A 14614-nucleotide genomic window follows, 5' to 3' on the forward strand; every position below is an offset into this window, starting at 1 on the left:
CTTGCCAAGGAAGCCCTTTTTCCATTGAGCCATCTCCCCAGCCCACAAGTGAATATTTAGTGAACATAAATTCAACTGATCTGCATAACAGAATGGTTCACACCAGGAAAAAAAAAACCTATTTCATTTCATGCCCATGCTGCATTACATTTACATTATGCTCCTTAAAGAATTTTAAAGAAACCTTAACACATGATTCCTACACTCAGAATGCATTCACCTAGATATGCCCTAGCTCCCCAACAGAGATTGTCCATTTTCCTCACTCTCATTGTCCATTTTCTTCACTTTCACCTTTGAATTGAAGTCATAATTCAGACAATTTTGCAGCAAGGAACATTCAGATAAAGCTATTTTTTAAAAAGAATCTTAAGTGCTTTACAGATAATACATTATAGTGAGCCTAAGAATGTGAAGGGTAGAAAGCAGAAGACCATGTATCAACTGCTCCTTGGCAATTGCGGGGCTTTTCCATGCTAGAAAATAACAATTTCTTACTCTTGTTTCATTTCTTGTAATGCTGCACCCTGAGCTTGGCACAGATCTTTATGGAAGATGAATTTGTCAGCAGAAAAAGGTGGGGAGATGTATGTTTCATCCACCAGCAGACTGCTAAGGCATGGCCTTCTGTTGGCGTAGGAAGAATTGCAGCAACGGCCCACTCCAGGGTTCACAGGGCTTGCTTCATGTCTGATACACAACTGCCCAATAATGAGGTCAGCCTAATTAAGATGGAGAGAACACAGGAGATGCACATTTGCCACAAGTTGGTTTAGATTTCCAGAAGTCTTTTGTGATAATTTAATGTTTAGCAAGTTATAATTACTATTATAGGAAACATTGCTGTCTGTAGGAACACTCATGTGTTACCGTATTGAAGATCCCTGAGTTTCCACATTTGCTTGGAAGGAACATTAGCAATAGATGCTACAGATACAGTGCTAAGGATGGCCCTTTCGCCATTTGTGTCAGCTATTTGAAACAAGCTTCCAGTTGCTTACTTATTTCCAAATACAGGAAAAGTTTCTGCCTGGCCTATGAAAATCAAGGGCTTCTTTTCTGTGTATGAGGTTCAACTTTTTTTAAGAGGCTAAAAAATAGTAAAAAGAAAAGGGTTAGAAACTCAGAGATTCACTACCTGAATCTAACGATGGTCCCTATCTATCTATCTATCTATCTATCTATCTATCATCTATCTATACATACATACATTCATACATAGATCTAGTAGAAAAGAAATAGAGCCAATGTGTGAGTGTCTTTAAGGTATTTTAAATAGGTTTCTTCCACCTTCCACATTTAAAGATATCTCTTAAATACCTAGCAGTAACTTTTGATAAACACTAACACATTTTGTGTGCACACTATGTATCAAGCCAATGTTGCATGAATTATTCAGATTATTTGAAGACAGTTGAGGATGGGACAACTTTCACTTTTTGATGTCAGATAAAGTAGCTCAAGCTTGATGACAGCTAGTGTCCTGTCCCATGTGATGTGACTAGTAAGTGGAGAAAGTAGCTTGGGGACACAGCAAGGTGGGCTCTGGGGCCTGTTCTCCTGCATCATCACACTCACACTGAGACACACAAGCTAGTCGAAAGAGTTGTGACTCTTAACCACAGGAAACTGTCATATGACTCTTAACATTTTCTTTTCTTTTCTTTTTTTTTTTTTTTTTTTTTGTGGAACCAGGGATTGAACTCAGGCCCTTGTGCTTGCCAGGGAAGTACTTATTCCACTGAGCCATCTCCCCAGCCCTCACTCTTAACATTTTGAGAACAGTTCTGAGATATAAAGACTATCTATCCAGTCATCAAAATCAGGACAAGGGTTGAAATAATCAATTTTGTTCATAACAGTGACTCTAAGGGAAGGTGAAATTTAAAAATTCAATCTGCACTCAGAGTGACAAGGAAATAAAGATTATTAGAATTGCTGAGTGGAAAGTCATCTCACTATCCACAAGGTGGGGCTTACTCTGTTGCAACCCCTACACCCTGTCTAAAGGAAAATTGTTCCCAGCTATAAGATTATATACAAATGAAAAAACCTGAGTGACCAATTTTAATCTGTCAAAAATTAAGCTTGTTCTCTTTTCTAACATTAAATTGTGTATTTAGTGAAAAAGTAAATGAGATCGTGGAATTAATAACACAATGGTCATTCCACCTCTGCTATCATGCAGGCCTCATGCAGATGCTGTTGAATTACCTGACTGTGTTTCCCACTGTCCAGGACAGGAGGCCCAGCTATACATCATTCATGCCTGAGTTCTCCTGATCGCTGTCACCATGACTCACTGTCAAGCCAAAACTCCACCTCCACTTTGGCACAAAGGAGACAGGACTAAGGAACACAGCCACTCACCGCTCCTTCCCCACAAGCCAACTGCTTCTCCCCACTGAGTTGGCAACATGTGGCTGCTGTGGTCACCATTTTCCTGGTGAAGGCCATCAGTTCAGATGAGGTCAGCTGAGGGGCTTTCTTCGTGTAAGCAACAAGAAATCTGAAAGAAGCATTTCCCAAAGTCCTGCTGAGCCATTCATGAGTTTCTTGACCCTTGTCATCCTCAGGCCCATTCTGGTGTCAAAAGACACAAAGCATTTGCACCAGGCTTTGAGATGTGACTCCTCTTAGTCATGCCTTCTATGCCTATCACCCAGTCTGTCCTGATGAGGAGGCAAAGAGGCCAACCTTAACTTCCAGCCTCAGTGTCTGTGATCTCCTGCTGTTTTGACTCTGACAAGTCATGGCAGAGTGGACACCCTCACTGGAAAAATCTTCAGGGTTTGGGGACTCTGCAGCCAGTTCTGCAGACAGGCTGTACAAGCTTTCTTTGCCATTGCTACAAGGAAGAAGGGGGATGTGACCTTCTCTGGGGGACATCCAAGTCATCAGATTTCTGACCTCCACCCAGGAGGGGCTAAAACAGAAGAAACCATTGTTCTCTACTTTAGATTTATATCTCCCCTGTTAACAATAGCAAGTCACTGAAAAGCTGTTAAAGGACATACGCGTTTTGCAGGTGATACTCGCCGAGTTTCTGGAAAAGGCCACAGCTTCGGGTCGCCATTGCCTGGCTCTCCTGGACGTACTTCTGCAGCTCTTGCTCCTGAAACACAGTGTTATTACAAATATTTTTCCCTCTTTGTGATCATATAACTTTGAATATAAAATCAATCAATCTTTTTATTGAATCATGAAACCACTCTTAGAGGTTTCCTAAGTATTAAAGATAGTAAAGCATGAATTTTGAAAATTACAGTAAATGGACACTAAATTTAAAATTTTGGGAATCATCAAAATTGTTTAGGGGCAGAACTCAATTTCATAATAAAAGGCAACAGTTCTTTCTGAACAAAATTGTTGTCTCTCTGAAGCTGGCCAAAAACAAGTATTTATTTTGTGCATCAAAAAACTTTTTGGTCAACATTTTTATTTCTTTGTAAGTCATTAATGGCCAATTGATAATGAATAACTACTTAACATATAGGTTACCAATTCACAGATATAACTAGCTAACTATTTGGTTATAACTGGATGCTTTCAAATCATTTATTTATTTGTTTGTTGACTGATTGTTTTACTAGGGACAGAACCCAGTCCCTCACACACAATAGACCAAGACTCAAGTACTGAGCTATCCCTTCCAGCCCAATTAGTGCTTTTAGAGGATGATTATTCATTTAGTTTGTCAAATTCTTCCAAAAATTCCAGAGCAACTTACCCCTTTATCCTGGCATGCAAGAGGATTTTCCGATTGGACACACTTCTCCAGTAGCTCATGGTATCCATTAGCAACTCTTAGTATTATTGAGACAGCAAGCTCAGTATGTCTTCGTGAATATTCATGAATAAAACTAAAATTTGTGTATAAAAGTATTATAAGTTATTGGGATTCAGACAAAATGAATATATGTACAGAGAGAAAAAGGGAGAAGTTAAAAATAGTTATCAATATATTGGTATATAAATCAATAAATATTATCAATATTTATTTATCAAATAAATAAAGCTGGACATCAAATATAATTTGAATTCTATAAATAGCAAAACTATCAATACAAGCCATAGTTGCTCAAATTGTCTACAAAATGGTATTTTATTTCCTCTTGCATCACACTTTGGCTTTTAAATTGTGGAGTTTATGTACATTTATTTGACAAATACATCTTGCAGTGTTTACCTTATGCTAATGTTGCTTGAAGGAACCTGTGCATTTAAGGTGAAATGCCTGCCCTCTGCAGGCTCATGTTAGGGAGACAAAATCAAGTAAGCAAGACAGAGTTCGTGCTTCTTGGGCAGAGATAAATCAATGAATAGGAATAAAGAAAGAGAGAAAAGGTGGCCCAAAGTGGAAGGGCCACTAATTTAATATGTGGTCAAGAGAAGCTGCTCTGGATGGCTCACCTGGCACAGAAGTCTGAGACCAGAGCCTCTGAGAAGAAGTGCGTGTATCAACCAAACACCTTTAGATGTGTATGGATATGTAATCTTAAAGGTCAGTCTTGAGTTTACTAATTGTATTTCCAAGTTATAGAAATTAGTTGCATTTATTTTTATTTATTTATTTATTTTTTCCGGAACTGGGGATTGAACTCAGTAGTTGCATTTAGTTTTACCACCAATGAAATGTCAGTGTGTGTCTCTCAAATCTGGTCTTTGTTTCAGTCTCTGTAATTTTATTTATCAGTGCCAACAAGGTATAGTGAATGTCTAATTTTAATGCAACAAAAGTAATATCTTCAGCAAACATTAAAAAGAAAATTAGACCAACATTTTCATCAGACTCTTAGAATGAAAAAGATTCTTGGAGAGCTTTAAGTATAATGTTCTCATAGCTACATATGTTCTTCCGCTATACTGTTCATGGCCACATATAATAAAGGAAAGTGTATTAACTTGACTACTTGCTTCTCTTAAAGGGAAATAGAATAAGCACATAGCCTACCAATTATATTACACAATACTACTGGTTTTGTTTATTTATTTGATGGTTTGTAATTGAGGCAAGGTCTTACTATGTAGTTCAGACCGTTCTTGAACTCACTACACAGCCCAAACTGCTGGCCTCAAATTCATGGTGCCTCTGCCTCCTGAGTGCTGGGATTACAGGTGTGCTTTACCATGGATAGTTTAAATTATTGTTCTGCAAATGTTTCTAAACATTTTTATTTTCTTCAATAAACAAAATATATTCAATAAATAGAAAATACATTGCTCCAGTAAAAGACCTTCTATCTAGCATTATCTATTGAGATATATTTTGGAGAAACCTTTCTAAACATGTATAGTAAAAGAGCAAATTCTTAATCACGAGCACATCTCAGTGTAAAATATCTATAATCTATTTGAAAGTGTAATGGTGACTTTCATAGGACTAACCAACACAAGGTGACAATAGTTATTATTCCAGAGACATTGGCATAGATAAAACATATCTTCCTAAGTATGCAGCAGTGAAAGCCTACTTGCTGTAAGGTGGGTTGCATCTCCTGTCCTTAGTTGTCCCCTGGATCCAGTTAGCTCAGGCCGGGAGCTGAACACCCTCACATGATCAGCTGAGACCCTTGGCCCTCAGCTCCCCTTTCTCAGGCTCAGAAACACAGGTCACCCGGAGAGCAGCCTCACCTGGCCAAGAACATCGTTTTCTCCTCCGGGGAGAAGCGGCCAAAATCCCTGTCCCCTAGGAACCTGACCAGCTCCAGGGAGAGCCCTTCGGGCATCTCGCCATTTTCCGCGTGGATTATGCAGTGGCCGAGCTCAAGGATGGGAAGTTTACAGCATTCTGCTATTTTGCTGGACAGAATGTCTTGCTTCGAACAGATATACGACATTATTTTCTCCTGTCGTGGAAAAACAAAGTATGAATGTTAAGGCTTATTCTCCAAGATAGAGCCTAGCATTTTGGGAGGCAAAGCCTGTGCCAAAGAGCGCTCTCCTCTCTCACGTTTCCTCTCCATTCTGGTCACTAACAGCTCTAGCCTGTCTAACAGTTTTTGGCTAAACTCTAACCTTTTAACAAGAGGCAAGCATGCTGCCTGGTCAATCTACCCAGGCCCATAGTCCTGGCGCCTTGCGCCAAGCAGCCCACAATGCCCACCAGTCTCTCAGAGGGAGCGGGCTACAGGCAACCTCGCAGGACCCATGGCCACACCATCTGCAGCCCGGGTGCCCAGGAGGGAAAGGCCAGTGGGACAGCCTTACTTCACCACTCAGAAGTCCATCCCTTCCCTCGGTGGCCGCCGGTCGGGAGCCCACCCCGGGTAGAGATTTTTCTGTTGAGTCTGAGAAGAAGGAAAGGAGGCAGGCGGCCCCACGCCGCCAGCCACTCTCTCACCCCGTCCTGCAGGCACTCCAGCGCGTTTCCCCGGCAGCACTCCTCGTGCGTGTGCACCACGTCCAGCACCAGCTTCTGCATTTCAGAAAAAGTCGCTTTCGGGAACTTCTGGCTCAGTTTAGTGATAGTTCTGGGAGGGGGGATTTAAAAATTAATCTGGGTTATCTCTCAAAGCGCAGCCGCATTGCATCAGTACAGTTAGAGCGCCAAATAGAAAGAACTAAAATGTGGTGGTTTTTAAAACGGAAGGAAATGTGTCCTAGGTCTTGGACATTTTTGCTGGCTTTTTAAGGTCAGTAGTTCCGTGAATTGCCACCCAAGGCCAAAAATAGTTTGAAAGTAATTTGTTCTTAAAGTTTCCTTGGGAATTGAGGTGAATTCTGTCTTTGTGTTGTTCATCTTCGCTAAGCATTTGGATCCCTGTGGTAAGTGGACAGACATTCGAAAGGGTACACAAGTAAGAAATAGAAAATTCCCTGAGAATGATTATCATTGTTCGCTTGGGAGCAAAAACTACTTTTGGGACTCTAGAGCAGGTGATGTGTGATAGTCAGTGAATTGGAAGAAGAAAGACAACGGCCTGAACATTCCTGACATGTCATCGCGCAAGACACGCAGAGTGCAGGATGGGAGGTGAGAAGCAAAAGTTCTGGCTCCTGCTCCTACTCGGTTAGAGCTTAAGAGCTGCGCGGGAAGCTGCTGCTCGCTGGCTCGAGCAGCTCTGGTGTTTCCGCTGCTGACGAATACGGATTCTCTTTAGCAGCTTAGGACATTTGACCTAAAGGTAAATTTTAAAGTCACTCTACTCAGACGTTAACTTCTATTTTATTACTAGGCTAAACTTAAAGTAGTTCATTTATCAGCCTTTTAAAATTTCTATTAGCTTTGGAAGGTAGCTAACAGATAAATCTGAGCTCTTCCAGGAAGCAACTTTACTCAGTATTTGGAACTGACTTACTGGTTGTCCACTGTGTACAATGTTTTAATACATCATTTAACAAACTCTGCATGCATATACTGATGTTTCCCTGCACTGAAATATTTTATCATAAAAGGGTAAATTAGTACTATAAACTAATTATATAGTTCAAATTTTTCTCCTCACCAGGAAATAAATCCCAATACTACTGTCTCAAAGGAAAATTTTTAGAGGGAACAACAGTGGACACAGTGAACCTTATGGCAGGGGAGGGAGCACACTTAACATAAAGAATTGCTTGTTAAATTACACATTGTAAATGATTTTCAACGAAGGTCGACCTGCTTTGCAGAGGACCTATGAAACATGGTCTTACGAGGAGGTGTAGTTTGACTGTGGGAGGAACTTACAATAGTAGGCAGCTATTATAAATTAAAATTCCTAAGATTCTTTTTCATGTACTAGCTGAGTGAGGCTTTGGGAAGCTTTAATAACAGAATAGTCTGTTAGATTTCTTCTAGTCAGAGCTAATCACAATAACCTTCACGAAAGGCTGAAGTCTGCACAACAGCAGCCCTGGGAAGAGGAATCTGAGTCCCCAGAGAGTATTTTACAGATGTTAGCCATCTCTCTAGCTAAAGCTTGGGCTTACATGGCTTGAAAAGTGCGGGGTCCAAAATTTCTCATCACTGCACATACATGTTGATTTAATAAGCTGCTTTCTCTTAAGTCTTTTTCAATTGGTGCAGCCTAGAAGTAGAAGAAATAAAGTGTTAAGAAAGCTTGCATTTTATAAACTACAATACTGAGGAAACACAAGTGTAAGTAAAACATAAAACTCCATAAAATGTTTTTAAGCTAAAGTTATGTCATATACTTCTGCAGAACATCATTTATTCATTCATTTTTGAGTTCAGTTTATATGTATCCATGCAAGACAGATTTATTAAAAATATCTCAAAGCAGAACATTTTGAAATTGTGACTATATGGTTATGCTTTTACACACTTTTAAGATACATGGAAGCTTGCTGATGTCTGCTCAGTTACAAAAAGCAAGATTACATCACAATCTGACGTTGAGAACAGTCACAATGCTTAGGCAATTTTTGTGAGAACTTTGGGGCAAATAGTTCATTGTGATTATAATGCTAGCTACCTAAGAAAGCTATTTTCTTCTCTAAACCTAAGTTTGCTCATTTATTAAATGACAATAATACACCCAAAATTTATTCAAAGAACTAAAATGATAATGAATATAAAGCCTTCACCACAGTTCTCATAGGAACAGTGTAAACATTTTTTTCCTTTCCCTTCTCTTCTCCTCCTTTCTCCTCACTTCCAATCACATGATCTCTTTTCCTGTCTTTTCTTCTTTATCCCACCAAACTCACTTCCTTAATACTAATTTTTGACTGAATAAATGAATAAATTAAAACCAGCAAATTCAATTTTTCACACAAAGAATATCAGGCCTCTAAGTACACTCTGTTCTGAAAGTGACTCCCTTCACATAAAGCATATTTCCATTTTTAACCCTGGTCTCACTGAGTCACAGCTAGACCAGATATTGGTTGAGATGCTCATATAGCATAATACCTCTACTTGGAAGCATTCAGCTGCATTTTCAGCTTTGCAACAGGATGGAAATATTTTGTCATAGCGGGCAGCCAGAGAGAGAGCAGTAGGTGGGTATAGGAAGGGATGTCTCCTGGATATCTCGTAGATGTATCTGTGAAGTGAAGAGAACCACAGGGTTGCAAACTTCAGAGCAACCAGACCACTGCTGCTTGGAGGTGGGCTCTGGAATTTACAGATTCAGGTAAGAGCAACAGCAATAAATTGCACATTTTTTTACTGTGCATTTTAGGGGAGCGCAGTTCTATTTTTTCAGATGCTGTCAAGAAAATGCTGACTAAAGCTCTTCAGGGAGATGAAAGAGCTAACACATGATTTTATTATGAAGAAGTAGGCAGGAATGCCATGATTCTTATTAAATGATTTTTCCACTAAGTCTTCTCAGACTTGTTGAGGAATCCACAAGGCCATACTTAAATTAAGTAGAACACAGTCTTGGACTCTTTTTTACTATGTAAATGCACAATGGAATTAGCCTCCCTGGCTCTCTCTAAATGCAGGTTTCCCTGACAGAAAATATGGGTTCAAATGGACAGGCAGTGTGTTCTCGCTCTATGGTCTTACCTGTTTAGACTGCAACTTCCTCAGTAATGCAATGAGAAAAGGAAGAACAAGGAAGAGGAAGCAATATCAAAAGTTGCTGGTGATCATTAATCCAACCCTTGGAGCCACGTACATTTGCTATTATAACATCCTAGATACTTAATATCTTAGCCTTGTTTATCCATCTAAATTGTGCCTGTCTTTATTTTTTTTTAATTTTTATGAGGGGCCAGGGAGATAGCTCAGTAGAATAAGTGCTTGCCTGGCAAGCGCAAGGGCCTGAGTTCAATCCTGGGTTCCGAAGGGAAAAGAAAAAAAGTTTTAAATTTCTAGGCAATTCAGTGAACAGGATCCATCAATATTTGGCTCTACATGGAGTTACTTTGAGCAAAATGAATATATTCTTGAACAAGGTAAAATTGAGTGAAAACCAGCCGTGTGTGCTCCAAGACCACAGGCAGAGGCACTAGGTCATGTGTGAGTCCTGGCCGCATCTGACTGTGTATAGACAGTGCACTTAAAGTCGTTCTCCTAAGTGCTTTACACAGGCTTTCACAGATACAACCCCAAGCATTATTCTGACTTCTTCAAACTTTGTAGTATACTCTAAACTGCAAAAATACTACATTCTACTTTGTATGGCTCCCATTCTGGGGTTTTCCTTACTTGTTTATGAATGTCTCCCTGTTTTCTTCATGTGCCTTGCAGCTAATGGCCATGTCTGGAACTTGCAAGGGTGCAATGAACGCCGGAGCTGCCCTTTTGCGTGCAAGTAGGCACGCGTGCCTTTCCTCCTCACTGCGGCTGCAGCAGTCCACGAGGCCGTATTTCTCCTGAATTGCCTTCTCATGGCAGATTTCTTCTAGAAAGGCGGATAACTGTAAGAAAGCTCTTACTTTTAGTAACAATAATCAACATATCTTATTTTTTTTTTTTTTGTGGAGCCGGGGATTGAACTCAGGCCCTTGCACTTGCCAGAGAAGCACTTATTCCACTGAGCTATCTCCCCAGCCCCTCCATATCTTAAAAATTCTGTAAAACACATGAAGAGTCTTCTACTACTCAAACTTAGAAGAAAAAAAAAGTTTTCCAATATAATTTCAATATATTTAGGGTCAAATTGGTAACACAGAGTTCTTGCCTTCCTTCTGGGAAATGGAATTTTAGTTTTCAAACGAGTAATAAGCATGAGTATTAGACAGATTTATTTTATTTTAAATAGAAAAGGTCATGAAATACTTTGTTTCACTCTCTCTCAATTTTGAGTTATTTTACTTTTTCCTTTTATGTTTTCAACAATTTGGACCCAGGATATTTGTTTTCTTTTTGTATAAGCCACATTTCAGAAGAAAATATTTATTCCAAGTGGCTTTCTTATGACAAAACATTGGTTCAGAATTGGACATTATGTTTGGTTAAAAATAAAAACAATTTCAAGATGGGATAAAATGGCAATACTTTTCATTTGTCACAATTATAGATTTAGTTAAAATGTATATGCTTCCTTCTGTGTTTTTTGTTTTTGTATTTTAGGGAAAGGCCTACAGAGTGTTCGGGGGTCTCACTATTAGATCAGACTCATAGTGAGCTGCCTGTTTACAGCCTCCCAAGAGCTGGGATAACAGGCATGCACCAACGTGCCCATGTCAATCGCTGTCTCAGCACGCCCTGGGGGCAGAGCCAGCACTACAGACCCCGGGGTGGCACCTGCTTGCAAGTGCTTTAATCCTATGCTTCCTTCTTTGTAACCTTAATTTTATTAAAATCAGATAAGGATGCCACTGTTTTAAAGAAGGCCCCGATACCTGTGTTTCATTGATCTCATAAAAGTAAAATCTTAAGAATTCTGTGTGCCTGTGTCTGGTGATCCAAGCAACTACTTTGAAGACAACAACATGCAATGTAATGATGATTATTAATTTTTATCATCGTGTTTTGAAATCTGTATTATTCATAATTTTTAAATCCTATTTAAAATAAAAACAAATTCTAAATCCCAATCCACATTAAGAAAAAAAAACCTTTACAATGATAAATCACCAATCTGTAGCATGTCCTTGCCCCTCTAATTGGACATAAAGCTGCAATTAGTAAAATATTCTGCATTATTTATGTATACAGTTGTAAAAGATTATCAGAGAAAAACATAAATGTAGAAAAACTCCAATACAAGAGTTTTTGTTAATTCAGAAATTTCAGAGTTGGAATGCACTTTATATCTTAAAAAGCATCTCTTTGAGAGTGGCTCAGACACATTTCAGCCATGTGGATTCTCTAGACACTCCACTCCATAGGTGGATAGCTCTACTCAATAGAAGGGTCATTTCTATACTGAGATAAAATAAACAACAATAGCTATTTATTGAGCTTCTGTAGTGAGACAACTTTATAGCAAAAACAAAAAAGTATTCATTGTTTATCTGACCTGAGAATTGTTAAGTGCAGTGATTCATGCCTGCAATTCAAGCTGTTTGGGAAGCTGAGGAAGGTAATTTGTAGCTCTGTCTTAAAATAAAATATTCTGAAAAGGGATATGTCCTGGGTATATAGTTCAGCGGCAGAGTACTTGCCTAGCATGTGCGAGGCCCTTTCAATCCACCGCACTGCTAACATAAAAGAAACTAAGATTTAGATTTAACAGAGGATTAGTTTTTCATATTAACATTACTTCACTAAATCTGGCAAGCCTAAATCTGTGTGCTATGCCTCACATTTGCTGTTGTGTAATAAAGCTACTCAGTACATTGACACTGGAGCCAGCTGGCTTGGTTTAAACCTCAGTTGTTATTTTGTCCTTAAGGAAGTTTACCACTCTGTCACCTTCCTCAACTGGAATATTATCATCAAACTCCTAAAATTATTATAAATATTTAATAAGCTAATATTTGTAAGCAAAGTTGAATTCTGCCAGAAAAAAACTAGCCAAAGCCTCCTGACTCACTGATAAACATTCCAAATCCTCAGTGCTATGTAAGATAACTTGATTATCAGTGTGTCTCTAGTCATCCCTAGCAGAATGCCAACCACACTGTGTGCTAGATAAATTAACTGCTTCTGCTATTATTATACCAATGTCCATGGCAGGTTTGAATTGGATTTAGGATTAGCCCTGATGTCATGGAAGAACACTGAAGCTTAAAGAAGTAGCATGTGCAGCGCCATGTGGATAATCATGTTCCTGAACACTGGCTCTTGGTCACCATCTGGTTACAAGAGCCACCACTTGTTTCTTCTGCATTCTCCAATAACTCCAAATTATTCAAACTCTCCTATTCCACAGAAACTCTCTAGGTACTCAAATTCATGCCTTGCCTGGACCTTGTCATCAGCATGCTAAATTTGGGTAAGGGGCCAGGAAAATAGCTCAGTAGATTAAAGCGCCTGCAAGCAGTTGCAGAGGCCAGGGGTTCAATCCCCAGATCTGCAATGCCGGCCCCACCCCCAGGGTGCACTGAGACAGCAATTGAGACTGGGCATGGTGGTGCACATCTGTAATCCCAGCTCTCGGGAGGCTGTAAACTGGCTGATCACTACAAGTTTGATCTAGTAGTGAGGCTCTGAACACCCTGTAGACCCTTCCCTAAAAATACAATAAAATAATAAATAAATAAATAAATAAATAAATAAGTAAATAAATAAATGATTTTTGGGTAAGTGTCAAGGTGCATTTTACTTTTCATTCACTCACCTGGTTTTCTAAACATTCTTCAGACTGCTTGCTTCCAGCAGGCTTCTTGATTACAGTCAATACATCAGTCACCATTTTTTTAACTTCCTCATAAGTGGCTTCTTGAACAAATTGGGCAAAGGATATGGTAGCTCTGAAAGAAAAATGCATGAATTCTTGAGGCACAAATTCATATCAAGTTTATTTTTCTGAAGTCTAGTTCTGTGTGTTTTGTTTTCTGTTTATGTTCTAACTTGTTTAGGGAGTGACCTATTCTAAAAATAGAGTCTAGTCCTCCCAAAAGAAATGTTATTCCTTTTGGAGGAGAGGGCTCTTTCCCTATGAATATGAATATAGCTATTAAAATTAAAAATATGTTAATTTCACAAAAGAATGGTTTCACTTTTTCAGTAATCCATTCTTGTAACATACCCATAATTACATTATTTACAAATTTCTTTTTTAGTTTAAGCAAAGTCTTAGTCATTAAACCCCCACCTCGATCTATCTCCCAGTATGATGGAGTTCCACTCTGCAATGACATTATCCACACAGGACTCAAACCACTGTTTACACAGGTTCCTGCATGAAAGCAGGAGTAGCAACACATTCCATTAGGTTTTCTGTTAGAAATTTCAGAAATGTGGCATGAAGCAACAGCACTCAAGAGCAAACTTTTCTCTTCAGAAAATAACAAAATAGAATATTTTATTCCTATAGTTTACTATTAAGATTTAAACAATGGGGGCTGGGGAGATGGCTCAGTGGAATAAGCGCTTCCCTGGCAAGCTCAAATGCCTGAGTTCGATCCCTGGTTCCACAAAAAATAGAATAAAGAGCACTATATTATAATCCTATTGGTATTGATGGGAAAATTCCTAAATTCATATAGTTGTCAGTAATAAAAATCTTATTTAGTTTACTGCATGGAATTCCAAGTAATCTAGAATTTTTAATATCTAAGGCACTGACCAATATCAATTTTCTTCAATAGCAATTTGATATTAAATAACTTTTTTTTGAAATTTTCCTATTAGCCTTTGTTATCCAAAAACTTGTAGAACTATCCAATCTCACTTAATTATATAGTTAAAATTATCTTGCTTTGCATATGAAAAGTGCATTTATCCCAGCAAAACTTACACATCAACGAAGTTCATCTCTGAAGAGCACTGGGAGGAATCCAACGTCGATGCTGGAAAAAAGAAAAACAAACTCATGAAAAATGTTCTCAGCTGCAAGCAGGCAGGCGAGCATTGCTACCTGAGGATGTTTCTATTCAAGTTAGAATTGCAGGCTTTAGAACTGGGAAGATATTAGGGGTAACCTGTCCAAACATATTAATGTATACTTGAGAAAACTAAATAATAAAAATATAAGCATTATTTACATTTGACCTGTTGCTAAATTCTACATTGCGTTGTTTCCAGTTGTTCCATTTCCCTCTGTACTTTAATATTCAAATGGGCTTGGAAATCAAATGGATAAAAATATATTTCAGGCAC

At 38.7% G+C, this 14614-nt stretch overlaps 1 protein-coding gene across 1 annotated transcript in view; it reads right to left on the reverse strand.

Annotated features, from left to right (window-relative positions):
• Window positions 1–14614, reverse strand: part of Afp (alpha fetoprotein) — a 17868-nt gene that overhangs the window by 2514 nt on the left and 740 nt on the right. The window contains exons 2-12 of the mRNA XM_004645671.2: window positions 14253–14304; window positions 13131–13263; window positions 10109–10320; window positions 8861–8993; window positions 7915–8012; window positions 6344–6473; window positions 5635–5849; window positions 3731–3863; window positions 3018–3115; window positions 2371–2509; window positions 499–722 (exon numbers count right to left, since the gene is read on the reverse strand). Coding sequence (XP_004645728.1) covers window positions 499–722; window positions 2371–2509; window positions 3018–3115; window positions 3731–3863; window positions 5635–5849; window positions 6344–6473; window positions 7915–8012; window positions 8861–8993; window positions 10109–10320; window positions 13131–13263; window positions 14253–14304 — 1567 coding nt within the window. The remainder of the gene's footprint in view (window positions 1–498; window positions 723–2370; window positions 2510–3017; window positions 3116–3730; window positions 3864–5634; window positions 5850–6343; window positions 6474–7914; window positions 8013–8860; window positions 8994–10108; window positions 10321–13130; window positions 13264–14252; window positions 14305–14614) is intronic.

This window comes from Octodon degus, unplaced genomic scaffold (assembly GCF_000260255.1).
Source record: "Octodon degus isolate 3935 unplaced genomic scaffold, OctDeg1.0 scaffold00235, whole genome shotgun sequence".
Taxonomy (NCBI): domain Eukaryota; kingdom Metazoa; phylum Chordata; class Mammalia; order Rodentia; family Octodontidae; genus Octodon; species Octodon degus.